The 27,108-nt window shown below is 50.2% G+C and overlaps 1 protein-coding gene across 14 annotated transcripts in view; it reads left to right on the forward strand.

Moving 5' to 3' along the window:
- The first annotated feature begins 3,166 nt into the window (after positions 1–3,166).
- The window catches only part of ALPK3 (alpha kinase 3), an 89,205-nt gene continuing 65,263 nt past the window's right edge, over positions 3,167–27,108 (forward strand). For all 14 annotated transcript variants that reach the window (XM_055082445.1, XM_055082449.1, XM_055082454.1 and 11 more), the window contains exons 1-5: positions 3,167–3,353; positions 8,536–8,574; positions 12,125–12,246; positions 22,615–22,732; positions 23,318–24,545. In XM_055082445.1, coding sequence (XP_054938420.1) covers positions 3,211–3,353; positions 8,536–8,574; positions 12,125–12,246; positions 22,615–22,732; positions 23,318–24,545 — 1,650 coding nt within the window. In that variant the 5' untranslated portion in view covers positions 3,167–3,210. The remainder of the gene's footprint in view (positions 3,354–8,535; positions 8,575–12,124; positions 12,247–22,614; positions 22,733–23,317; positions 24,546–27,108) is intronic.

The raw sequence follows: 27,108 nt of genomic DNA on the forward strand, positions 1-27,108 counted from the left end.
GCTGCCAAAAAAGCTGTTGCTGGGACTTCCCTGGTGGCACAGTGGATTAGAATCCACCTGCCAATGCAGGGGACACGGGATAGATCCCTGGTCCGGGAAGATCCCACATGCTGTGGAGCAACTAAGCCCGTGCACCACAACTACTGAACCTGCTCCCTAGAGCCCGTGTGCTGCAACTACTGAGCCCACGTGCCACAACTACTGAAGCCCGCGCACCTAGAGCCCGTGCTCCACAACAAGAGAAGCCACCGTAATGAGAAGGCGGTGCACTGCAACGAAGAGTAGCCCCTGCTCGCTGCAACTAGAGAAAGCCCGCACGCAGCAACGAAGACCCAAGGCAGCCAAAGGAGAAAAAGAAAAGTTGTTGCTAATTGTGTGGAGCCCAGATCCAGAGAGGTGCTAATTCAATCGTGGGCTGCTCTGGTTTGACCTCTGCGGGGGTATGTGTGTAACATTTTCAAAAGAAAATTGATAAATTGGAGACTCACTGGGGTAACTAGCAGCACCATATCCACTGTCATGAGAAATGGCCTAAAAGGGAATTCTAGGTTCTTCATTGTACTAGGCAAGGCCTTCAGGATCTGGCCTCTGCCTAATTCACTTCTCTCTCTGTTTGCTCAAATCCTTTACACTTGAGTGACATGAATGCCAAGCTGCTTCACACCTCCATATCTTTGTGCATACTATTCCCTCATCTGGAATATTCTGTCCACCTGCCCCCATCCACAAGAGCTTATTTGTGAGCACCTACGCAGTTATCAAAACCCTTCTTCAGCTTTAGCTTCTTTCTTGTAAACTGTCCTAACCAAATCCCTAGACAGAACTAACCACTCTTTCTTCTATACTTTATGCTCCCCTATGCATGGCTTTCTAATTGTACATTTCACCTTGCATTGTATTTTGCTTATATTCCTGTCTCCCCTATGAGACCATAAGATTCTTGAAGGCACAGATCCTGTGACCCTTGCCTCTAGCACATGTGCTCTAGCCTGATACATGGGTAATCACTTAAACAAATGAACCAAAACTCCAAGTAGGCTTTCAGATATGTGCAGGACTGTCTTGTAGACAACTGAAGAGATTTTAATATGCCCACCTCCAGAGAGCCAAGAACAAGGATGAATGGGGGCATGTGGTCAAATTTGGCAAATTCGGGCTCATTAGAAGACAAGGCTTTAGTATTGGTTAGGACTCTTAGATTCCACTAATAGAAGCCTAACTTGAATCAGCTTGAGCAAAGGGAGAACTTTTTGGGTATGGATTCCAGGAAATGGTTGAACTGCCAAACTGCAGGAAGGCCATGGACAAAGGTGGATCACAGGAACACTTGCAACAAGGCACCTGAAAGCCATCAGGACGCTGTACCCCTTGCCTTTGCTTCTCTCTGTGTCAGCTTCCTTCTTCCTCACTGCAGACTGGCCTCCTCCACACAGCAAGAAACATGGCTCATAAAAGCTGGGACCTTGCAGCTCACAGCTTTCCACCACGGAGGGACAGGTTTTCCTTCTCAATTCCAGGTGAAAACATTTTGGTGAAGAACCTTGATTGACACACCTTGGGTCTGATGCTTGCTTCTGTAGTCAGGGAGATGGGTACCATGAATAGACTGGCTTGAGTCAGAAGGGAGGGTGCGGGGAGTGGGGGGAAGGGAACATGTAGGATCAAGGCAGTTGCCATTGGAACCACACAGTGAAAGTGAAGGAAGAGCCATTTCCAAAAGGAGTGGGGATGTGAGTGTAGCTTCTAGAACAGAGGGGTTGTACTCCTTTGCTTCAACTTTCTTTCTTTCTTTCTTTCTGGCTGCGTTGGGTCTTTGTTGCTGTGGGCGGGCTTTCTCTAGCTGCGGGGAGCAGGGGCTACTCTTTGTTGTTGTACGCAGGCTTCTCATTGCGATGGCTTCCCTTGTTGTGGAGCACAGGCTCTAGGTGCGTGGGCTTCAGTAGTTGTGGCACTCGGGATCAGTATTTGTGGCTCATAGGCTCTAGGGCGCAGGCTCAGTAGTTGTGGCGCACGGGCTTAGTTGCTCTGCGGCATGTGGGATCTTCCTGGACCAGGGCTTGAACCCGTGTCCCCTGCATTGGCAGGCGGATTCTTAACCACTGCGCCACCAGGGAAGCCCTCCAACGTTCTAATAATTATAACCATCCAGCTCCAGGTACTTTCTGCATGCTCTCAAGGATGTAGGAGACGAAAGAATGGGTAAACAGACTGTGGTCATTCCCAATATTTACAACCAGGTTTACACAGTGCTTAGAATTTTGCTCTCAGAAATTGTTGAATGATTATTTTTCTGGGCATTAGGACTCGGCCCATTTCCTCCTTGGGTGCTGGGAAATCGAGACTGAACAGGGTGGAGAAGGAGGTTCAATTATTCTAGAGGTGTTTACTGAGCCCCTAATCTACTAGATAATGGAGAGGAGCATTCTGAGGAGTACTGGCCTCCTCCGGAACTGAGGTCACTTATGCAGGTATGTGGGTTTGGGTTTGTCTAAGTGCTGGATCAACAGCCACTGGCAAGGCCAGGGTCAGTCAGGGCTGCTGCCAGCAAGAGGGGCGGGTCCCTGGCTCCCTGATCTCCCACTGGATCCAGCTCCCCAGGTTCCGAGCAGCTTTTCCGCCCCCTCGCGCCCCCCGCCCCCGGCTTCTTTGGCCTTCCAGGGCTTTGGGTCGCACACCCCACGCAGCTCCTTGGGTACTTCTGCACCTTCCCCTTGGCAAAGGCCGAAGAGCCTGAGCTTCCACACCTGCGAAACGGGGCGCGAGCAGGGAAGGAAGGTTGGCAGGAAGCCTGGGTCCTAGGGACTTGGTGAGGGGCATATGCTTGGTCTCCTTTCAAGAACCGCACCCCCTTTCCCTTCTAGCTCCGGGAGGCCTCCCCGGACGGCTGGCCCCGACGCCAGGGCGGCTGCGGGCGCGAAGGGGGCGCTCCACACACGTCGGGCGGTCGGCTGAGGGAAGGAATCGACGGACCCTCGGGCAGGGCCTGGCGGGGCTGGCGAGGCCCCCGCGGCCCGGCGCCCCCCGGCGCCTCGGAGGCCGCGCTGGCCGGGCTGGGGGAGGGACAGCAGCAGGTGACGACGGCCGGGCCCGCGGCTATAAATAGCGGCGCGCGTCTGCCGCGGGCGGGAGAGGCGGCCGGCGGCGCGGGCCTGGCGGGCGGGGGCCTGGAGAAAGGGCAGGGGCCGGCGGCGGGCGCGGGCCGGCATTAGCATGGGGTCGCGGAGGGCCCCCGGCCGCGGCTGGGGCTCGGGCGGACGGTCCGGGGCGGGGGGCGACGGCGAGGACGACGGGCCCATGTGGATCCCCAGCCCCGCCAGCCGCAGCTACCTGCTCAGCGTGCGGCCCGAGACCAGGTGAGTCGCGCCCTGGGGTCCTGGCCGGGTCGGGGCGGCGCGTCGGGAGAGCGGAGGCCTTCGGATGGGCCCCTGGAGCGCCGGCCCGAGGCCTGGGGACATGGTCAGGCCGGACCGGCCCTCACGGCCCCTCACGGCTCTCCTGACCTCTCATGGCCCGTGGGCCTCTAGCCTCCGGCAATGCAAGGCTCTGGGGACGAGGAAGGCCCTACTTTGGGGTGATTTCACAGGGGCCTGAAGGCTCTCCTTATCTCCCCTACCTCACTCTCGCCCCTCGCTCAGCTACTCCCGGGCCTCAGATTCCACAGCTCTCGATAAGGAAAGCCAGAGAGGCTGACATTCCTGCCGGCTGGAAGGGAGGGGGAGAACATTCTCGGGGGTGGGCAGGGGAGAGGGGGAGGTGCGAGGCGCTAGGGGCACTACCCTGAAGGGGGCTGCTTAGCTCCGGATTCAGCGGAAAAAATAAACTCTGCAGAGAAGGGTCTTCCTCTGGGCCCAGGACTTTGGTCTTCCCCGGGATCTCGGTGGGGGCTGGTGAGGTGAAGGGGTTGCTCAAGGTGCTGGTTGGCCCTGCCTGAGGATTCAGAGCTTGTGGCTCTGAGGAAGCCAGTTGCCCTGCCCATTCTGGGGGACTGGGATGCCAAGGGAAGGGGCCGAAATGATGAGCCCTTTACTTACTTCTCTTCCAAGAATTAAAGAGGTGTGGATGCTTTGTTTTAGGAGCTAGGCTACCCACCCGTGTCAAGACTTGCAGACAATAGAGGGGCATTTTGGCACTCAAAGGCACCCAGACACACAGGGACACGTGCATTACCATGGAGACGGACACTTCCTGTCCCCTCTGGACAGCTTCGTTTCCCTCCAACTCTGGAGTCTATTCCAAAGGGAATTGTGATGGTTGGATATTGGGTTAGTTGTTGTGTCACAGCCCCAGAACTTGTCTTACTGTAGGTTACACAGAAAACAGCCAGTCCTCTGAGAAGCTGTCTGGAGACTTGTCCTCCATTCTTAAAGCAGCACAAAAACAGACATCAAGGACATTCAGGAAAAGTCCCAGGCACTTCCTCGTGGATTGGCTGAGTTCTGTTGACCTTGGAGTTGGAAAAGTTCAAATGTAACCGGAACCGGTTTCTGCATAAAACTCGTCAAAGGGTGTCACATGTCTGGGGCAGGGCTGAGGGCTGGTGTTAGTGACTGAGTCAGACTCGACAAGGTCCCTGGCTGCCAGAAAGAATGCCCCTTCCTCCTAGCCACTGGCTCTGTGGAAAAACTGGAATGACATTTGTATATTTACTCCAGTCCATGGTGAAGCTGACTGCCTTCCAGGAGCCTCACACTTGTCTCATACTTGTCACAGTGATTTGTCTGGGCTTTGCCTCCTGTGTCTGGCTTTTGTCAATACCAGTGGAACAAGGAGAAGCGGGAAGCAGGGCCCTTCTCAAAGACAGCATTGGGGTGGCTTGAAAACCAGACAGCATTGGGGTGGCTTGAAAACCAGGCAGAATTGGGAGGGCAGGGGATCTGGGCTGTTAGAAAAAAGGCTGGGGAGTGGACACATGTCCACTCTCCAGCTGCCGCCTGAGAAGTTGTATGGTAGATACAATTGCACATGCGATGAGCGCAAAGCAGTGTGTCAGCCTGAGAACTGCAAGTGGGTTAGAAATGTCTGGCTTAAGTCCCTTTGGACCTAAGTGAGAATGTTCTTAAATGGAGACTCTTTTCATCAAGTGTTTGGAGGGGCAGGGCTGGGGCAGTAGGAGAGAGGGTTTTCTAGCCCAGGACTGTGGGCTGTGGTTTTGCCTCTGCCAGCTGGCCACAGACCCCTGCCCTGCCCCCGGTCCTGAGGGACAAAGAAGGCTAGGTTTCTCTTACCTCTGGAAAATCCTCTGGCCAAAGAGGGGAGACTGTGAAAGTGAATGGGGCTGTGTTGGGTACTTGGGGCGGAGGCAGTTCACAGCTGTCTGTCAAGGCTTGATCCCTGTGTTAGAGCAGACAACCATATAGTCTTCTGTCTCTCAGAGCAACCTGACTGCCTGTGGGGGTGGGAAGAGGGCCCAAGAGATGGAGGAGAAAGAGGGTCCCTTGAGGACTTTGCCAGCTGACCCTGGCTCCAGCCTAGATGAGCCCTGACTATCCAAGAATTCTGATCGAGAGGCAGGTTCTGTCCCACTCACTCTTGACTTCAGTGTTTTCCGGTCTACCTTGATACACACCTATCACAGAGCTTGTGAGTCATCATTCTCATGGGACCTTGGGAGGGTAGGCTGCTCCTGGGAGCCGATGGAAAGCTGGGCTGTGAGCCAGGCCACCAGAAGCCTTTGCCCAGGTCTAGAACCTGTCTTCCTGTGCATACCTTTCCTTCCTCCAACCCTGGAGGGATTTCCAGTCCATAGTCAGCTCAAGGATATTTCCAGTACCCCTGGGGTCAGAGGTCCAACATGCAAGTAATCCCCCCAAACTGTAGGCCCTCCCTCCTAGGGCATCCAGCCTCTAGGACCTCACCCCTATAGGAAGGTGGGGCATGGGTAAGCTAGAGTAGGTTAAGGAACCACAGTCGAGTGGATGCAGTTATTATTAACTTGCTTCCGAGGGACACTTAGAAGTTCCAGAAATCTCTGACCCCTCATTTCTTGGATGCTCTGGTCCAAGTGGGCTCAGAGGAGCAGCAGAGCCCATGATACTTGCTGCAGCTTTGTGACACCTCTTCTGTTCCGCTTGGGTCAGGCAGGTTGTCTAGGGCTTTCAGGGAAACTGAGGCATCCGGCCAGGACTTTCTGAGGGCCTTTTATGTCCCAGAATATATGAAAGCCAGGAAGACTAGGAGGCCCCAGCATCCAGGGCCAGTCCTGGTCCCCCGCGCTGCCACCCCCTCTCCCCACAGGCCTACTTTTCTCCTTTATGAAGAGACCTTTCCTTCCTGGGCCCTGAATTTCCATTCTATAAAATGAAGGTATCATGAAGAACTCTTTTAGCCTTTCTACCCCAACATTTGATGCCTCTAATTGTGACCCACTCACAATCAGTAAATGGGGAGTTCCCTTGCTGGGTGAGAACCCTGAACCTACCTCTGGCCCAGTCAGCAGTGCACAGGCACCTTCTGAAGACAAGGTGCCTCCAACGGCCCAGGACTCCCCAGGACTGACATGGCTAAGTATGTAAGGGTGAGGCCTAGAGAAAGCAGGATGATGGGGCCAGGGAGCAGAGCATCACAGCCAGCCCTAGAGAGAGCCAGGGAGGGGTCACTATCACAGTTCAGACCCTTGCCCACTTGCAGGTGGAACCTATCGTTTTCTGTCTGAATTAGAGAGCTGATTCTCTCCCTCTACTTCCTAGGGAAGAAATCCAGACCCAACAAAGGAGAAATCTCTCCATTCTGAGGAGAAAGGCAAAGGAAGTTCATGGTCAGGAAAGGATGGAGTTGGCCAGTGCCTTGAAACCATGGGAGGTGTGCCCTCTTGGCCTCCAGAGGATTTTTAAAGCTGTGAGCAAAGGCAGCTGCATTATGGAGCAGCAGCTCCCTCTGGGGGGCAGGACCCTTCCAGGTTGAAAGAAATACTTCCCTTCTCTCCCTCCCTCCTCTTCCCTCTTTCTCGCTCTTTCTTCCATAAAACAGAGGTTGAAGACCCACTGTATGCCTAGCACTGTGCCAAGAGCTACAGAAGCTACAAGAGCGAGGTTTGAAGGCTGGATAGGCAGGATTTAGATGAGCAGAAGGAAAGGGGGAGGGCTTTCCAAGCAGAGAGGACAGAAGTGAAGTCTCAGAGGCCAGGAATGGACCTGTCCATGCCAGTTAGGCGACAGGTCTGGTTACAGTGGAACCTGAGTATTGGGAAGTAGAGAACCGTGTGTGATGGGGTGTGAGTAGGTGAGGGAGGGCCTTAAGTGCCCATTCAAGGAGTTGAGACTCAATATAATACACAGTGGGGGGATTGTAGCTTTTTTTTTTTTTTTTTCAGAGAGGTGGTGTGATGAGGGGTGAAGGAGAAGGGGACTGTGTGCGCATCCAATATGGAGCCACGAGGGTCTAGATCAGAACACAGCAGCAGGAATAGAAAAGGAGAAAGAAGGGCCTAGAATTACTGACTAACTGGACTTGGGAGGAAGAAGGAGGAGTCCAAAATGGCAGATTTACAGCTTCAGGAGAGTGCTGGTGGTATCTACAAACCCAGGAGCACTGGAGTGGAAGCCATGTTTTGGGGTAGAGGATGAGTTTGGTTTTTTTTGGTTATAAAGATACAGGCTGTCAGTGGTCAGAGATGCAGACAGAGTTCCATTGAGCAGACTGGACTGCTGATAACGAAGGGAGAGCTATTCTCATGGTGGGGACAGACTGAAGGGAGTGAGTGTGGTTGGGTGGCCCCTGAGACCTCCCAGAGAGCAGTGGGAGATCGTGGCCCTAGACTCCACTGGAGATATTTGTGTTAGGAAAAGTGGAGGCAGAGGCAAAAGTTGACTCATATCAAGTGGGCTGGATCTCCACTAAGGGGCAGCTCTGTGTGAGTCCTCACCCCCCAGTGGCCTACACAGACCCTGGCTGGTGTCCGCTTTCAGCTGCCCCGGGGCAGGAGGGATGATCAGGGCCTCTAAGTGTAAAGGGCCTTGTGCTGGTCTGACCGAACTGGGTGCCTCCTGGCTCCTGCTGAATTAACTGCTTTGTTCTTCTCCTGTTCTTCACCCTCCCAACTGGTTTGCCTTGCGTGGTCTCTTTAACCGTACTTTAACATATTAATGGGTGTTCTCCAAGCCACCTGTCTCCTTCCCAGCCTGTGAGGGGATTTCCAGGAACGGGGGCTCTTCTCCCCAAAAAGGCCGAGGGTTGAAGCAGGAGCTGCCCCCAAGCTGGCGTGCTGCGGAGTGGGGAACCGTGCCAGGAAGCTATAAGTGATTAAAGGACCTGGGACACACCTTTCTCAAAGCTCAGCCCCTGGGGGCCTCCTTCCTACCTAATCATTTTCCTGGACTCTGTTGCATTTAATGAGCTCTTGGTTTCAGATATATTGTGTCCGGTGGTGAGGCCACTTGCTAACTGGAGCAGGCCAACTAAGACAGCTGGTCCCTTTTAATAGAAAAGCCCTTGGGTCCCAGATGGTGGCCGATTAATACTTTGCCGACTGTTGTTGATTTCTCCTCCTCCTCTCCTTGCTGTTTTGGCCTAATGATTCCATTTGCTGTTTTTGCTTAGCTTATCAAGCAACTGGTTGTCTCACCCCAGCTCTGGAAGGTAAACGCACCATTGCATTACATTTCTCTGACTGCTTTTTTTCTTGGGTTTGGGCATTGAGGGGCCTCTGGGTGACTGCTTTTGCACTAACCAGGCTGCATGGGGTGAGGGGAAGGTGGAGGGTGGTTGGGGAGGGCGTGAGAGGGCACTCACGTGAGCATGGGTCTCACAGGGGGCAGAGTTGATGCCTGCATGCACCATCTGAAAGGGGTGCCGGGACCCAGAAATAGGCAAGGGTCCCTGAGATGTCTGCAACTGTATCTCTGCGCCCCTGGGAGAGGCATCATGGGACCAGAACAGAGAACCACCAGTCATGTGCCCCATTTCTCCCCCGTCCTAGGCTTTCATGGTTTTTGTAACCACATATCTAGGTTTGACACCTTATTGTTTATCTTCTAACCATGGCTACTTCCTTAAAAAAATTTTTTTTTTCTCAGTCCTGTAATTTCTCCTTCTGTCATCTCTTTCTCCCAATTCCCTCTCCTTTGGCTTCTCTCCACCTCTGCAGACTGTGAACCCTGTAAGATCAGGGAATACCATGTTAGTGTATTCCTGCATTAACTTGTTCCCTGAATCTGCTTCAGAGACCGATCGGGGCCTGAGCAGGCCCACGGTCCGGGTTTGCCTGTTGAATGACTGTCCTCTTGCCTCCTTAGCTGGGGACAGCTCTCCACCCCTGGCTGAACTGACAATTATGATCAAAATGGGAACGTTTCCTGGCTATTTCCAACCGCTTGGGCCTCATCCCCGACTCTGGTAGATTTGGGGAGAGTTGGCTACAGTTTCTTTACACAGAGAAAGATTTCTGCATAGCTAACTGGTTTCTGAATAGCTAATAATTAGTGCCTACCATGTACTTTCCTGTGATAGGCAAGAATACTGAGAGACCTTTGTTCTGGGTGGCTCACTGTCTGAAGGGGTAGAAGAGAGGGTATCACAACTAATTCAAAGCAGAGTGTGGTAAGTGCTAAAAGAGAGAGGGTTTTGGAAGTCTATTTAAAGCAATTTAAATAACCAAACCTAAGGGCAGGGTTAGGTTCCTTTGAACATGTTGAAAACCAGTGGTGATTCTGGTGTTCTATAGAGACACATGATTAGGCTGTGATATCCTTATGAAGTCATAGAATTGGAAGGACCTGGAGGTGTCAGGGTGGGACCAGACCATTTTCAGATGCATGAACTTCCTGGCTTTCCAGGGAACAGGAAGCAGCAGACTCAGAGTCCATCCCATGTCTGAGTGGTTTGGAAAATGGGAAGAGAAAGTGGGTGACATTCAGTAGAACATGATAGTATATGCAGTGACTCTCCCTGTCCCCCCAAATGTACCCCAGATCCACTCTCCTAGAGGGCATTCTTCTAGCTATACTTTTCAGCAGTTAATATAGTTAATAATATAGTTAGGACCTAGTCTGGAAAGTTTGAGAAGATAAGCATTCTTTCTTATTCAAAAAAAGTAATGAAATTAACATAACTACCTGTTGTTGAATATCTAGTGTGAGCACTTGTCTCTGCAAATTTTCTTAAAGCATAATTTTCCTGTTTTCTCACTTACCCAGTAGCTTATTTTCTTAGATTTGCCCAAGCAGCTTCATCCCTAAGAGCCTAAGCTGAATATGAGATCCAGGCTCATGTTCATGAGTGGGGTAGGATTCAAATTATGTAGGGAGGACATCATTAGGTATGTTTTGAATTAGTTGCAAAATCATGGAAGTCTGATTACTTTTGGCGTGGCACTTTCCTTTAGAAACTGTTGGTTGGGATTTGGTATTCCCCAAAGTCAGAAATTGCTGCTAGTATGAGAGCAGCAAGAAACGTTTTCAGATGTAATTACCGAGTGTCAGGGAGTTGATAGTCTAGGTCCTGAAGGACCCTCTATTTTGAATGGATTAAAAGGGAAAGCAAAGGACAGTAAATTCTTACGACAATAAGTTGTAAGAAGACAGTTCTTACAACCATCTAGTAAGTTACTTAGGTTCCAGGTGAGAGTGTGGCAGAGGCAGTGTTACGGCAGCCTTAACTGCAGTCCCAACTCAAGCGTTCAGGCACGTGAGAAGTTGGGATCCCCTTTCTGGGTAGTCTTTGTGGGGGGAGGACTCCTGTCAACTGCTCAAATGCCCAGGCATCTGCATTCCTGTACAGAAACCATGGCTGGACCCCCTCAGTCCAGAAGTCTTACCTGATTCCAGATACTCTTCCTGGGATGTGACCTTTCTCCTCAAACTCAAGTCCAGAATGATAACCACAGAAATGATAAATTGAATGTGGAGCCCTCCCCACAAAGTAGGGTTTAGCTCCTATTTGCTTGTGTTCCCACAGACTCTTACCTGCCCCTGGTGGAGAGATTACAGGCAGACACACACTGCACGCGGGCGACTACCCCCTCCTCTGAGGCTCAGAGAAAGGCAGCTCTGAATGATTTGTCTTCTCCCCCAACACGGTTCCTCCTGCTCCTCTTCACGTTACCCCTTACAGTCCTCCCTGCTGTTCACGAGAGGGTGTGTGAGTTGGGAGGGGGACGAGGGCTGGGCACGGCTTGTGCACCACACAACCTGGCTATGTGGTTACACGTCACGCCTAGGGATGCATTGTGTCTCTGCTGGCCCATGAAAGGGTTTGGCATGGCGGTTTGCTCGTGTGTGCAGGCAGGAGAGGACTGTAAATGCTGAGCAGTGCTGGTGAGTCTGTGCTGGACTCAGTGAGCCCACAAATGCCCCTGAGTTCTGGAAGATGGGGGAACTAAAAGCCCTGGCTTTTGCAGTGGTGGATCTGTTTGTGATTTGGTGGTCTTGCTGGTTGGTCCTGGAGCTGCCAGCCATGTATTCACTTGAGCATGTGGATCTAAGCGGGGAGCAAGGGAGCCATGACTGGCTTTCCACTGGAAGTCCATAGCCCTCTTTAGGGTGAGAATTCATTTGAGTCTTTCTTTTCTGATACTCCTGGGAGCTAGAGGCCACCATTGGGTCTAGACCCCTGGCATTGGCCAGCTTATTCTTTGTCTACTATGGGTCTAAGCTCACAAATGCAGGGGCTTTTCTTCTGAGCCTAAGCTTTAGGAGAGGCCCCTGAGCTCCTAGGACCTATGTATACATGGGGTTGGCTGGCTTTTCCCTCTGTGGCATGAATGGAGGCTCTGCTGTGCTGGGGTCTCCATCTCTGAGGCTGGGCCTATCCATGTGTGTGTCTCCCCTATGCACGAGCTTCCCTGGAGATGAAAGGTGGAGTGTGAAGCAAGACTCCGCAATAAGGATGGAATGGGGATGCCAGGACTGGTGGTCTGGCATGCTCAGGGGTCTGGCCCACGGTCAGATGCTGCCTACTGTAATGGGTCTGGGTCAGCATCCCATTCAGCCCCTTGGTAACTTCCCTGCTCCCAACCTGGCCAAGAGGCCTAGGCTCTCTTGAGGAAAGACTTGCCCAGGTGCTGGAGCTATGGCCACGAGAAGACGGATGGACATGGTAAGATTTAAGCTGCCTTGGACACACCAGGGTGTGGCATAATGCGGTGGAGGTGGGAGAAAGGCTGCTCTGAATAGTTCTTTGCCTTTCCTAGGAGCACCTTCTGCTCCATCATTGCTCAGCTAACAGAGGAGACCCAGCCGCTATTTGAGACCACGCTCAAGTCCCGGGCTGTGTCCGAGGACAGCGACGTTAGATTCACCTGCATCGTCACAGGTAATGAGGCCATCTGTGTGATCCATGCCAGGGCTGCTGCACAGGTCAGGGTCTAAGGGGGCTGTGGGGACAGGCATGGAGAGGGGTTGGCTGTGTGCACAAAACTGTGCAAGTTGACGCTTGTCTTCTTAGCTTTCTCTCCAGTTTCATCTCCCTGTGTGGGCTGGGGTCCCTTTCTCCTCCCATTCTGGAGCCACATATACACCCTGCTCTTCTTCAAAACCTGTCTTCTGTAAAGGTTCCTTACCCTCAGGCATACATACACGACTGATGAATCTTATTTCAAGGAAAGAAGCTCTCCAGTCGAAAAAGGTTTTCAAGTCTACTCCTCAAATATCCCCATTTTACAGTTGAGTAGTTTGAAACTTGGAAGTCTCAAGCCTGAGAGACAATAATGTATAGTGATTCTGACTGCAGACCCTGGAGACAGACTGCCTGGCTTGGAATGCTGGCTTGTCCCCTTTCCAATTATGTGATGCCAAGCACCTCACCTGCAAAGTGGGGATGATAATAGTATGAATACATGCAAAGCATTTGGAATAATACCTGGCATACAGTAAGTACCATATAAGTGTTAGAAGTGAAGATTATCATGTGTGCATTTCACTGAACTCTGTGGTGGAATTTGAAGCAACAGTTTGGCAGAATAGGAAGCAGAGAGATACTCCTTGGAAGGGGAGGATAAAGGGGTGAGGGTACTGGGAAGGTGGCCCTGGGCATTGTATCCCTCCCCCAGACCTCCCAGCAGTGGCTCCATTGCACTAACCCAACCTGCTTCAGGGCCTGCAGGACTCAACCAATGGGTGCCTACCTCTCCCAGCTCTGCAGCCACCAGGTCAAGATACCCTCCAGGAGCCCATTTTTTTCAGTAAATCAGGGGCGTTGGTGGTTTCCAGCTATGACATGCCCTGATTCTGGGGAACCGTCTGCCCCAGCCAGCTAAACATCTTCTCTGGGACTGGGTTCCCCGGGCAGTTTTCACCTTGACCAGAACCCTCTGTGCTAAAAGCTGAGAACACTTCGGAAGGACACAGAGATGCGCCTGCATCCCTTAACTTTGTACAGCATAACACCTTTTGCAACGTTTATCTGTTTCCATTGTTGTCAAATTCTTAAAAAACCCTGTGAAGTCAGTGCTATTATTAGTCACATTTTACAAAGGAGGAAACTAGAATAGGTTAGGTGACTTGCCAAAGCCCACAGACCTGGTGAAGAGGAGAAGCTGCTTTTGCTGTCTGCAGCATCTGATGCTGCTTGCTTGTGCCTGCATCTGCTATGTTACTGTGCTTCTCTACTTCCCCTCACTTATCTCCTTTATTTATTTATTTATTTATTTATTGGGTCTTCATTGTTGCACACGGGGTTTTTTCTAGTTGTGGTGAGCCGGGGATACTCTTGGTTGCGGTGTGCGGGCTTCTCATTGCGGTGGCTTCTCTTGTTGTGGAGCATAGGCTCTAGGCACGCGGGCTTCAGTGGTTGTGGCACACGGGCTCAGTAGTTGTGGCTCGCGGGCTCTAGAGTGCAGGCTCAGTAGTTGTGGTGCACGGGTTTAGTTGCTCCGTGGCATGTGGGATCTTCTCAGAACAGGGCTCGAACCTCTGTCTCCTGCATTGGCAAGTGGATTCTTAACCACTGTGCCACCAGGGAAGTCCCTCTAATAGCCTTTTAAAATAACTTTCCACAAGATCAGTGCCATCAGAACTCTGTCAGTTACTTTCCTTAGAGACATCCCTATTCTTCTATGTGAACTGGTGGCCTTTTAGGCTAATACACAGCTGTTATACTGTGTCTTCCCTTTGCCTTTCTTCTGGGTTTGATTCAGTTTCCTGGATCTCATGTCTTCCTTTTTCTTGGCTTACTCTCTGGCTTTATTGAGCTACATCCTCCAGCGGCTTCATCAGGTCCCAAAGATGGTACGATAGCAGGAGGCATTATGATGACAAGCTCTCAACCTATCTCTCCTTTGAGTCATTCTGCTCCAGTATGACTTAGTTGTTCTCTGCGTCTGGTACACAGTCGTCATCCTAGGATCTCCCTTCATCATCATCCTGTGGATTTCCTTTACCCCTCCTGTAATAGATTTCTTGTTTATTTGTATTCCACATTTGTCTCTTTCTTGATTTACATCCTTGTTTTGGTAGCTTCCTAGGAGGAGTACATGGTAAGTAAATGTTAGACAACTTGTGTCTGAAAATGTCTTTTTTTCCTGCTTTACTCTTGATGGAGAGTTTGGCTAGGTATATAATTCTAAGTTGAAAATAATTTTCCTTCAGAATTTTGAAAACATTACTATACTGCCTGCTTCCAATGTTTCTGTTCAGAGCAGGAAGACAATTTGATTCCCGATTCTGTGCATGAGACCAGTTTTCTCTCTGGAAGCTTTTAAGAGTGTTTTGATATTTCATAATGATGTATCTTGTTACGGGTGTCTTCATCCAGGGGCATGCTTGGATGCTTTCAGGCCATCAGTTCTGAGATGGCCTTTAGTTCTGAGAAATTTGAGATTATTTTGATGTTGATTTCTTCCCTCTGTTTTATCTGTTCTTTCTTTCTGGAACTCCTGTTATGTGCATATCTGCTCCCCTGGACTCATTCTCTTATTTTCTTGTCTTTTCTTCCCTTTCATCTGTTTGTCTTTTTGTTCTTTCTGAGATTTCCTCAGTGTTATATTTCAACTTTTCTATTGGGTTTTTAATTTATAAGAGCTCTTTTTTTATCCTTTTCTAAAACATCCTCTTCTTTTCATGAATGTAGTGTTTTCTTTTAACTCTCTGAGACTAGTAATGATAGTTTTCTAAACGTTTCCTGCATGGTTTGTGTTTCTTCCAGTTTGCTTTTTTTCTTTTTAATTGTTTTGGTCCTTAATCTCCTGTTTATAGGCTTTCCTCAGATATCTAGGAATCTTTGGTTGTCAGATAATGAGTAAGAGTAGGAGACTAAAAAGCTGATTGGAAGTTCTGAGCAAGTAGGAGGGGCCTGAAACCTTGGGTCTTCACTCTAGGGTGATCTGGCCACCACTAGAGTTGGGAACTGACAGAGTTTCTTTAGTTCCTTCCTTTTGGACTAGCCAGATTCCCTAGTGAGTATTCTTCTAGTGTCTTGCCTGAGTTTTCTGGAAGCTATGCAGATGAGAGGATTGGGTGGGCTCTCAGCATAAAGCATTTATTTTATTTTATTTTTATTTTTTATTTTTAAAATAAATTTATTATTTATTTTTGGCTGCATTGGGTCTTTGTTGCTGCGCCCGGCTTTCTCTAGTTGCATCGAGCAGGGGCTACTCTTCGTTGCGGAGCTCGGGCTCTAGGTGTGTGGTCTTCAGTACTTGTGGCTTGTGGACTCTAGAGTGCAGGCTCAGTAGTTGTGGCGCATGGGCTTAGTTGCTCCGTGGCATGTGGGATCTTCCCGGACCAGGGCTTGAACCCATGTCCCCTGCATTGTCAGGTGGATTCTTAACCACTGCGCCACCAGGGAAGCCCAAACATTTATTTTATAGATTTGTTTTTCCATAGAATATTCATGCCCTCCACCGAGCTGGCTTACCCTCAGGGCAAAGTTTTACCTTTCCAGTTACTAAACTGCATCTTTGGACATGGGGGGAAGGAGCAGTTAATTACACAGTGGTATGGAGTGGGTGAGGGGATCCAGAGATCTGACTGTTTCCCACACCTCTTTTTACCTTTCCTTCTTTCCCTTTACCCCCAGTTCCAGAGATATCTAGATGCCAGTTCCTATGCCCTTTGAGGATTTTCTGGTGTTCAAAGGGTAGTTCTCAGTTTCTCATTGGGTTAAGCTGTCTTGGGTCTGCTAAGTCAGTTTCTACTTGTCCATCTGCTTTCCAGCTTTCAAAATGTTGTTGTTCCTGTTGCTCTCCTTGCCCTTATTCTCCCCTTTTTTAGTGGCTATATATATACTACATATATATATATATATACACATACAATACATACACACACATTTTTTTTTTAATAAAAAAATCTCATTAGTGTAGCTTAGTGGGTTTGGGTGAGAGAGTGAAAATAGATGGTATGCTCATGCTGCCTTTTTACCTAGAAGCCTGGCAAGTTCCTTATCATCTTTCAAGGCCCAGCTCAAACAGCTCATCCTCTAGGAGGTCATCTCCAGCATTTCCACAGAGAGCCCTTGCTCTGTCTTTCACAGTACAGCTTCTTGGTCCATACATCTCTCTCCCCAGTGAGACCGTGAGATCTGGGGGATAGAGCACACACCTGACACATCATGCCTCTGGAGCAGGCATGAAGGAGCTCGGTACATATTTGCCAGTATGACCACAGTGACCCTGACTGTGTGGACAACAAAATCAGTGTCTTTTCCACTTTCCGCATTGCCTGTTCCTTGCAGCTGCAGCTTCGGTGCCTTGACAACAGCAGCTGCTGTGGGGGCCTCCCTCCTTTCCTTCTTCCTTTCTGTCCTTTGTAGCCATGGACTCTGAGAGCAACATGCTGAAGCCGACATGATTCTGACTTACAGAGTCTTGGAGTATTTTACTGGATGCCCCCAAGGTCATCATGGGAGTAAGCTTTTCCCTGTCTCAAGCCCAACTCAAAGGAACAAACTTTTATCCCCTCAATTGCCCTAATACCCATGTCTCATGATGACCAGCCAGGCCTGTGGTCTTCTGCTCAGGAGCACCTGCCATGATGAGATCTACGACTCTGCTGAGTAAGGCTGTAAGATTTCTAGGGCTCTAGCTATATCTGACATCCACACCTTAGTCCACTGTCGTACCTAGTTCCCTCCTCCCTCCTCCTCCTCCCCAAGTATATAAAAAAAATCTCAGGTTACCTGAGTTTTTTGTAGCAGATTAAGAAAGAAGTCTCTGTGATCACCATAGTACACTGTAAATAAGCCTTTCCCAATTAACAAGGAGAAAAGGTAGACAGTAAGAGAGGGGCCGGGGGGAGGGGAAAGCATTATGCAGAAAGATCAGAGAACAAAGGAAACAGGGCTAGAAACTGGGTCTCCCCTCCGCCCCCATCTGGAATGGAGGATGGTGGATGGGTGTATGGCTCAGACTGGCCTTTGTATGAGACTGGTGTGGTGATCCTGGCTCGTCCCATGGAGATAGAGTGACCACACTCACCTCACTTCCTCCCACCCTGCTGGTAGCACTCCTTGAATGAGGTTGTGATGAGTCAGTCTAAGCAGGGCCCTGCCAGGAGTAGGTGATGCTTTCGTGGTGGGTCAGGACCTAGTCCAGGTGAGGAAGAAGAGTCTGTGCCAGTGCCCCTGCTGGCTGAGCTCTGAGGAAAGCCCTTCGGGACTTGGAGAAGTGGTATATGACCCTGGGGTTCTCCCCTCTCAGAGTGGGCATATGGGGGATAGCAGGCCTTGACTGGACCTTCTGGCTCCTGTCTCCCCCAGGGGCCCCTCTGGCCAGAGTGCAGCTGTCCTCCTTGAGGCTGCCCATCTCTGTCCAGCATGGTGACCCCTTTCCCCCACTCTCCTCAACTCTGTTGTAGATTCTGTGTTAGCCTGTTGTGTGTGTGTGTGTGTGTGTGTGTGTGTGTGTGTGTGTGTTTGTGTGTGTGTGTGAAGCCAACTGGACAGAGGGACTTAGCCTTTAGACAGAACCAAGTTCTTGAAGAAGCTCTTTTTAGAGAAATAAGTCTAAGATAATGACTGCTGGGGGCAGAAACTTACATATTAGTCCCAGAGTCCCCAGTGGAAAGAGCAGTGGAATAAGGAAAAGGACACCAAGGGCTTTGTCATGTGCCAGCTGTGTGACCCTGAGTAAGTTACTTGATTTCTCTGAGTCTCATCATCCTTTTGTGTAAAAGGAAGGGATTGTGTAAAAGGGATTCAAACACCTGCCTTACCTGTTTTATAGGAGAGGGATTTGAATGTTGGCTCTTCTGTGTACCAGCTGGATGACTTTGGGCAGGAGCTTTAATTTCCTCTTGCTTAAGTTGAGGATTAATAACAGTACATTCCTCATAGGATTTATGAGAGATTAGATGAGATAATACATGAAAAATGTACAGGTCAGTATCTGGCATATAGTAAGTCTTCAGTAAATGTTCACAATTGTTTTCACAGGTTTGTTATGAAGGCCAAATGAAATTTTATATTTGAAAGCTCTTTGAAACCTCTAAATTTACATTCATCATTATTCTTCTCCTGAATCTGAGCTTCTCCAAAATGGGAATGGTTAGGATGAGGCTGTAAGTCTCCGAGCTGAGTTCTGGACTCAGGCATGCTGGCTGCGGAGCAGAGGTGTCAGTGTAGGAAGGGGAAGAGGGAAGGCCTCAGGCTTCAGTACTGCTGTGGGCTCTCCTGGTCAGGGCCAAGTGTGTGTGTGTGTGTGTGTGTGTGTGTGTGCGCGCGCGTGTGCATGCCAGCTTGTGGGCACACATGCGGGCACACTTGTGTGTGCAGCTGGGAGTGAAGGACCTTCCTTGCTTTTGTGTGTTTCAGAATACAGTTCATATTACCCAGGGGACAAAGAAATGTTTTCTCCCCAGATAAAGTTGTTTCCCGAATCCATTGTTGCCGTGGAGCCCTAAGCTGTCAGGTTGGCCCCCACCTAGTGAAGAGGCACCAAAAGGTGGCATGGGGGCTGAAGCCCCAGCCTTGTGGCTGTAGGGTCCGTTCAGTGTTCCCTTCTTGCCCCATCCCTGCCCTCTCGCTACACCCTGACTGGACTCAGATGCCCTGGAGGCTGAGGCCTGACTGGGCAGATCATGGGGCAGGGAGGCTCTGAGCCGGGCCCTTGTAGGGATGAGATCACCCCATGGGATGGTGAGGACACGCACGGTGATGTAACCAGGGGCTTTACCTCACTGTGGAAACATGGGGCTCGCTTTACAGTCAGGGCTGCCCAAAGTTTGTTCCTGGCTGACCCAGCTGCAGCCTCACCTCCCTTGCTCCCTACTCCTGTACACAGTTCCCCAGTGTGCACTCTGCTTTCCACCCCACACTCTGCTGTTGTGGTTCCTTTGTCAGGCATGCCCTTCCCACTCACCTCTTGTTTGCTCACTTATTCCCTTCCTCATTTACTCACTCATCCAGCAAATTTTAATTTTTATTAAGTAACTACTCTGTGCCAGGTGCCATCTTAGGTGGTAGGGATATAGAAGTGAAGGAGAGATGGTGCTGACTCACATGGGACATAAGTCTAGGAGGGGAGACAGACAAGGGGATAGTCAGTTACAGTATTGTGATTAGTGCTATGAAGGAGAAGTACAGGCACTGAAACCACGTTTTCTGAAATTCTACCCACCCTCTTAGCCATTTCAAATGCTGCTCATGCCATAAAGCCTTTCCTGATTCCCCAGCCAGAGGTGCTTGTTCCCTTCTCTGTACCCTGAGCCCTTAGGGCATTGCTTCATTCATTCACCTATAAATATTTAACGAGTGTTGATTCCATACCAGGCACTATTCTAGGAACTGGGGACATAGCACGAATAACACGGACGAGTCATGGAACTGTTCTTTCCCCAGGGAGTTGGAGAAGATGGATGTAAACCAACAACTTCATCAGGGTATAATATGTCAGGCAGCAATGCATTCTATGGAGAAAAAGAAACATAGTAAGAGGGCTAAGAATTTCCAGGGAGACAGAGTCGCTGTTTCACACGGGGTGGTAGGGAAGGCCTCTCCAGGGAGGTAATGTGTGAACAGAGGCGGCAGGAATCCAGATGTGATTCTCACCTGCTGTTAGAGGCCAGCCAGCAGGGCCATGTGGCAGGGGTACCGCAAGCAAGGCAGAGAGCAGGAGGAGCTGAGGCCGGTGTGCTAACGCGGCCCACGTCATGAGGGCCTTAATGACATGGGAGCTACTAGGGTGTTTTGAGCAGAGGAGTGCTATCACTTGACTTTATTTACTTCATTTTAAAAGGCTCACTCTGGCTGTGCTGAGAATGGGCTGAAGAGAGGTCAGGATGGAAGTAGTGAGATCAACAAGGAGGTTGCTGCAGAAACTGAGGTGTCAGATAATGGTGATGGACCAGGTTGGTGGCGGGGAATGGCAAGAAGTGATCAGATTCTGGATACAGTCTGGAGGAAGGGCCCATAGAATCGTCTGATGGAGTGGACCTGAGGAAAAGAAAAGAATAAGGGATTGCCTCCAGGTTTTTGGCCTGAGCCAAATTAGAAGGATGAATTTGCCGTTTACTGACATATGTGGGACTTGGCTTGGAGAGGGGAATAAGGAGCTTGGTTTGGGACTTGTTAAGTTTGATACCTATTAGACCTCCAAGTGGAGATGTCAGGTATGCAATCAGGAATAAGAACCAGGAGTTCAGGGGAGGTCTGGGCTAGAGATACAAATTTGGGAGTCAGGAATATATAGCTATTTAAAGGCTGCAGGACAGGATTAGATCCCCTAGGTTTTATGGCTAGAGAATGGAAAATGGTTCTGAGGCCTGAGCCCTGGCCTGTCTAACACTTATAGTCTTAGGTGGTGATGGTGGGGGAGCGGTGGAAGAAAGAGATTAGGAAAAGTGGCCAGTGGAGTAGGAAAGGCACTCAGAAGGAGTGGCATCCAGGAGCAAGCGAGGAAAAGGTTTCAAGAAGGGAAGGTCAATGCTGATAGATTGGGTAGACGAAGCTTAAGAAACGCTAGTGGATTTGGCGATGTGTGACTCATGGGTGACCTTGCCAAGAGCAATTCTGGTGCAGCGGTGGGTACAAAAGCCTGATTGGAGGAGACGGAGTGAAGACAGTGAATACAGACAACTCTTTCAAAGAATTTCTCTATAAAGGAGAGAATAGAGAGATGGGGGCAGGAGCTAGTGGGGGACGTGGGGTCAAAGAAAGTTCTTTTAAAAGAAGGGAGACAGTACAGAGGCTTGTATGCTGATGGGAATGATATAAGAGAGTAAAAGCTTGATGATTCAGGAGAGGAGGAATGATTGTTGGAGAGATGTCCTTGATGAGGCAAGAGGAGATGGGATGCAGTGAGGATGTCTTTAGATAGGCATGGGGGTAGTTTATCCGTAGACAGTAGGGAAGACAGAGAATGTGTACCCAGATACAGGTGCATCCCTCCCTTGTCTGGAGACCTGTCTTATCTTTTCTATAGTACAGTCGGTTCCCTGAGAGCAGAGAGCTGTCTGTCAAGCTCCTATATCTTCATAACCCTTGCTTGGCAGTCGGCACACACCTAATATATATGTATTTAAGGGAATATATGTTAGGAGTCTTTAATTTCTAATAAACATTGCAAATTAATTGGAGTCAGCTTAAGAAATGAAGCAGAATTTTTTGGTAAGGCTTAGATGGGCTTCTTATGGAATTGACAAGTAGGAATGTAGCTGTGCCCAGGCAAGGAATAGAGCCAGTATTTGGAAGGATATTGGGGCTCTATCTGTCTTCTGTTTTTAATTTTGGCTGCACTGGGTCTTCGTTGCGGCCTGCAGGCTTCTCTCTAGTTGTGGTGTGCAGGCTCAGTTGCCCCGCGGCATGTGGGACCTTAGTTCCCTGAACAGGGATAGAACCCACATCCCCTGCATTGGAAGGTGGATTCTTAACCACTGGACCACCAGAGAAGTCTCTCTCTCCCTTTTCTTATTCTATCCTGAACATCAACTTCATTTTCCATCTCACTGTCGACCAGCTTTGTCTGCTTCTCAGTCCGTGTGGCAGAATATGGCTGTACCCCTTCCAGGTTATTTCCAGACACTAGGGTAGACTGTCTCTAGGTTCCAATTCCCAAATACTAGGTCAAAGAATTGGATTAGATTAACTGATTATGTGTCCATTACTGGACAAATCAGCTAAGTGGCCAGGGAGGAAGGGACATGTGACTTTTACAGTTGCAAGTTCTTTGTGCATAGGGCTGGAAGTCCAGAGAGGAGGGGCTGGAAAAATACCTCAGTCAGTTTCACAGTAGTGAATGGATGGGAAGGTAGGTGAGGATGGGTGGAGGGATGGATGGATGGATGGATGTTTTAGCTGTGTCATCAAATAATACTAACAGCTCAGGAACCTGGAATGAAAGAAGGAGGGCTCTTGGCAGTGGTGTTGATATTGGGTATTGGTGAGAGACCTCCGAGGACAGAGCTGTTACTACTGTTGAGAATGTAGAACAGGCCACTGAAGAAAGGAAGCTTATTACTACCAGCCAAAGCTATCTGGAAACTCCTTGCTTCCCTTCTTACCAGAAGCTAGGAAGTTTCTCCTCTATATTTGCCTTCCAGCTGCTGAAGGGGAACAGTTTTAGGCTTTGACAGGGCCCAGCTTCTAAAAATAAGCTGAGCCATATGATAGCCCTCTTCTTCCTACAAGCCCCGGGGCAGGTGGGCCAGTCCAGTCTCTTCAGGTGGTCTGGGGAATGGCATCCTGTTCTCTCCTCCCACTACTTTGGAACTGGTCTCCCTGCAACCCAATCTCCTGCTTCCCTCTTAGGATACCCAGAGCCAGAGGTGACCTGGTACAAGGATGACACAGAGTTGGACCGCTACTGTGGCTTGCCAAAATACGAGATCACTCATCAGGGCAACCGCCACACACTGCAGCTCTACAGGTGAGGGAGAGGGGCCTGTTGTGCTCTCTCTGCCCTCCTGAAGGTCCTATGGCCCAAGTCTGCCCTTAGAAATGGAGTCAGCTGGATGAAGACGCCCAGGCAGGATCTGGGGGTAGAGGCGGGGTTCTGCGGCTAAGCTGAGCCACCTGCTGAAGCGTGTCTGCCTGCCAGTGTCTGGGATCTCCTAAGGCCAGGGCGGGAGTATTTCTGACAGCCAGAGAGCTGAGCGTAACCAGGGGGGTCCTGACCCATAGCAACATTTTCCATGAGGTCAGCTTCCCAAAAAAGCTCCTGTGTCATCCTTACTTCACAAGGGGCTGTGTGGGTCACCTGCTTCTGAAGGGAGCTCTCCTGGGCCCCAAGTCTAATCTGTTCTGGAACAGCATGACCTTGGCCAGCTCCCACCCTCTTGCCAGCCTCAGTTTCCTCAGCTGTAGTGGGGAATTTTGGAGGTGGTGCTGTTGGAGGTGGGGCGTGGCACTAGGGGCAGGGCTGGCAGGGGGTGGGGCAGGGCGCTCAACTCTGCGAGGCCCTGGCTGCGGGGATCGGGGGCTCTCACCTCCCATCTCATGCTCCTGCCTCTAGGTGTCGAGAAGAAGATGCCGCCATCTACCAGGCCTCTGCCCAGAATGCCAAGGGAATTGTGTCCTGCTCGGGGGTCTTAGAGGTGGGCACCATGACTGAGTACAAGATCCACCAGCGCTGGTTTGCCAAGCTGAAGCGCAAGGCTGCGGCAAAGATGCGTGAGATCGAGAAGAGCTGGAAGCACGGGAAGGAGGCCGTGGAAGAGGCCGACACCCTGCGCAAGCTCAGCCCCGACCGCTTCCAGCGGAAGCGGCGGCTGAGTGGGGCCGAGGTGCCAGTCCCCTCGGCCCCCACCCGGGAGGTCGACAACGGGACACTGGTGGCTTGGCAGGAGGGAGAGACAGAGCCTGGTCAGCACCCAGGTTTGGGCCTGATCAACAGTTTTGCTTCCGGAGAGGTGACCACCAATGGGGAGGCTGCCTCTGAGAACGGGGAGGCTGGGGAGCATGGCCTGTTGACATACATCTGTAAGGCCATGGAGCTGGGGCCTCAGAGAGCCCCCAGAAAGGAGTCTGGAGCCAAGAAGAAAAAGAAAGATGAGGAACCTAAGCAAGGTGTGCGAAAGCCAGAGGTAGAGGGGGCAGCTCGAAGCCACCGTTCCTCTGAAAACTGTGTCCCCAGTTCAGACAAGCCTGATTCCTGTGGGACACAGGGGCCCATGGACATGGAGCAGGTTCAGACCCGGCCCAGGGGCAGGGCCGCACAGGGGCCTGGATCCTCTGGAGCAGATGGCACCAGGAAGCCAGCCTCTGCTGTGGGTACTCAAGACCAGGCCCAGAATGCCCCTGTCCCAGGCCCAGACCAGGAAGTGTATTTCTCCCTGAAGGACGCGTATCCAGAGAGCACCCAGGCAGACAAGCCTCAGGGGGAGGAGGGGGCCCAGACCGCCAGTGGCAGGACACCTGGAGAGATGCCCTCAGGGAAGGTATCCAGCAAAGCCAGAGGTGAGAGGGAGCCTGCTGTCCCTGGCCAGCCCACGCCCTCAGCCCCACAGCAGACTAGGCTCTTCAACAGGAAGAGATTTGCTCCTCCGAAGCCCAAAGGGGAGCCCACCACCAGCTGCAAGCCTGATTCTTCCCCAAGTCAAGATCCAGAACCTGGGGCTCAGAGCTCAGGGAAGGCCCCACCTCAGGCCTCTGCCCAAGTGCCCACACCCCCCACCCGGCAGAGACACAGCACCCAGGATAGCCCCCTGCGGGGGCAAGAAGGCCACAGGACTCCAGGAAAGGTAAGTGTGGGTGTTGGGTGCCTGGAGGCCGCTCGGGAAAGATGACCTCATGGAAACTGTTGCTGCAACAGCTCGGCAGCCAGTGAGCAGTGGGATATTTATAGCAGCGGGTGGGGTGAGGTGGAGTGCTGGCCAGGAGCAGGGGACCACAGGCCTGGGCCTCGCCCCAGGCAGTCCCCAGATGCCAGGCGTGTGGGCAGCACAGCCTGACTGTGACCATCTCCTCTGACAACATGGAAGTTCACTGCCGAGGGGACTGTGTCGCAGAGGGGGGTGGAGGAAGAGGATGTTCTTTGGGGAGGAAAGAGAATGGGGAGACTGAGGAGTGGTCTGTAGTGTGCAGTGGGTCTTGACCTGGATGCTTATTAGAAGATTTAAAAAATATCCACTGTCCAAAAAATTCTGACTTGATCTGGGGTTTTATCTAAGATTTCGGAGTCAGGTATACCTATGTGCAAATCTGACTATCCTTAACATTGTGTGATCTTGAGCAAGTCATAAAACCTTAATAAAAACAGTGCCTACTTCATAGGGCTGCTGTGAGAATCAGAGTGCTTGGCCCAGGGCTTGGTGCATGCTAAGAACGAAATAAACGGCAGTAGGTCTGAGACATTACTGTGGTGGGAAGTAGAGGCAAACTGTTTTCCCTGAGAACAGGAGTGCTGGCCTTCTTCTGGGGATCAGGTCGCCAACAGAGGACAGAGGTTTTGTGTGGAGATGGGGGAGGGTAGGGCATCCAGGTGGCAGCATTAAGGAGTTTGATGGGGGAGGGGGCAGGGGAAGAGGGAAGAGGGGAGCGGGATTGAGAGGATTAACGGAAGGGAAAGAGTTTATCCCGTTCGGTCAGTGTTTCATGTTTCAGGGGCAGAGGGCAGGCAGTATTTCACAGGAGTGTAGAGAGAAGGAGTATTTTGTAGTGGGGCAGAAGGAAAAAGTGTATCAAGACTGGGGCTGGGTTGGATAAAACAGATGGGATATACTTATACTAAGAAATGATTGGTTGTTTGTCTGAAATTCAAATTTAACTGGGTGTCCTGTATTTCTCTTTGCTAAGTCTGGCAACCCCAAGTGGAGACAGCATTTTGGCAGGAACTAAGATGAAATTGTTTCTTGGGGCAGAGGAAGCAGGAGCACGGGTCCCAGGAGACAGGAGGAGCCGCTGAAAGCAGTGTTTCACAGGGGTCAAGGCAGAAGACAGACGGCTTCTTGGAACAGGGAAGGGAAACATGAGGGACAAGCTGCGGTAATACCTCCTGGAGGGCAGCGGGAAAAGGATGCTTCGTGGAGAACAGGGAGGGGCTGCCTTTCCCACAGAGAGAGCTTTCATGGGGGCAGGAGGGAGAGACCAGATTCAAGGGAGGCCAGGGGAGATGGTTTTATTTCAGTGTGTGCTGAGGGTACTGAGGTTAGTCTGTGGGGACGGTAGTTCAGAGGTCTTTGGAGTGGGGTGAACCTCAAACCAGACTCTCTGAATCTGTTCATGACCCTCAGCCCCTCATGCCTGGTCTCAGGAGATTTCAGCAGCTGCAGTGGTGAGTTCCTAGGAGCCCAGATGGTGCCGCTCCACATGCCTGACAGCCCGCAGCCTGGACAGCAGGGCATATGGTAGGGATGGCCCTCATGGGCCCCTAGGGAGCACATTTGGGAAGAGATCAGGCTGGCGGCCAAGTCTGTGAGTCAATCTGGTTTCTCTGCCCACAGCGGCAGGGAATACCACAGCCAGAATGGCTGTATCCTCCTAGCAAGGCCCTTCTTGCCTCTCGCAGGTGGGATGAATGGGCTGGGGCACTGCAGGCACAGGAGAGGCTGTCTGTAGAGGGTCTGCTGTTCCTGCAAAGAGCTTGTGTGGCTTTTTTTTTAAGTACTTAAAAAAATTGTGAAATGTATCATACATGTGAAAAATGCATTTAACAGCTGTATGTATTTTTGAAGCTGTTGCTTTTTAGTAGCTGAATTTGATTGGTTTTTCATATTCTCATTCTACCAAATCTTTTAAAAAAAATCTTATTTTTTGATTATGAAAGAAACACATGGCCATAGTAAAAAATATGGGGGAAAATTCTAAAAACTGAAAGGAAAAAGTAAAAATTCACCTATAATTCTACCATCCAAAGACATCTTGATATATCTACCAATCTTTCTGTATATGTATTTTATTATTTTAAAATTTGATTTACATTGTTATTCTGATTCAGTTTTATATTCTGCTTTCGTTACTTCTCATTATTTCATGAGCAGTTTTTCATGGTTCCTAAAAATTATCTGAAAAACTTCATTTTTAGTGGTTATGTAAGGTGCCGCAATATGCATATTTTAACCGTTTCTTCAATAGTGTTTATCCTTTTCTTCCTTATTCCAAGGTTAGTTAAATATATATCTGTATTTTTATAATTTTTGTTGTTTGAATTCCTTCATTTGACTTTTAAATTAATCTGGAATTGATTTGGGTGTATAGCATAGTATCAGTCTCTAGCTCAATTTTTGGTTAATAAGTAATTTCCCCCAAATTCAACCTTTTCCTATTAGTTTGTGATTCTTTCTTTATACACTAATTTTATACCCA

This window comes from Physeter macrocephalus, unplaced genomic scaffold, assembly GCF_002837175.3.
Source record: "Physeter macrocephalus isolate SW-GA unplaced genomic scaffold, ASM283717v5 random_128, whole genome shotgun sequence".
NCBI classification, from domain to species: Eukaryota; Metazoa; Chordata; class Mammalia; order Artiodactyla; family Physeteridae; genus Physeter; species Physeter macrocephalus.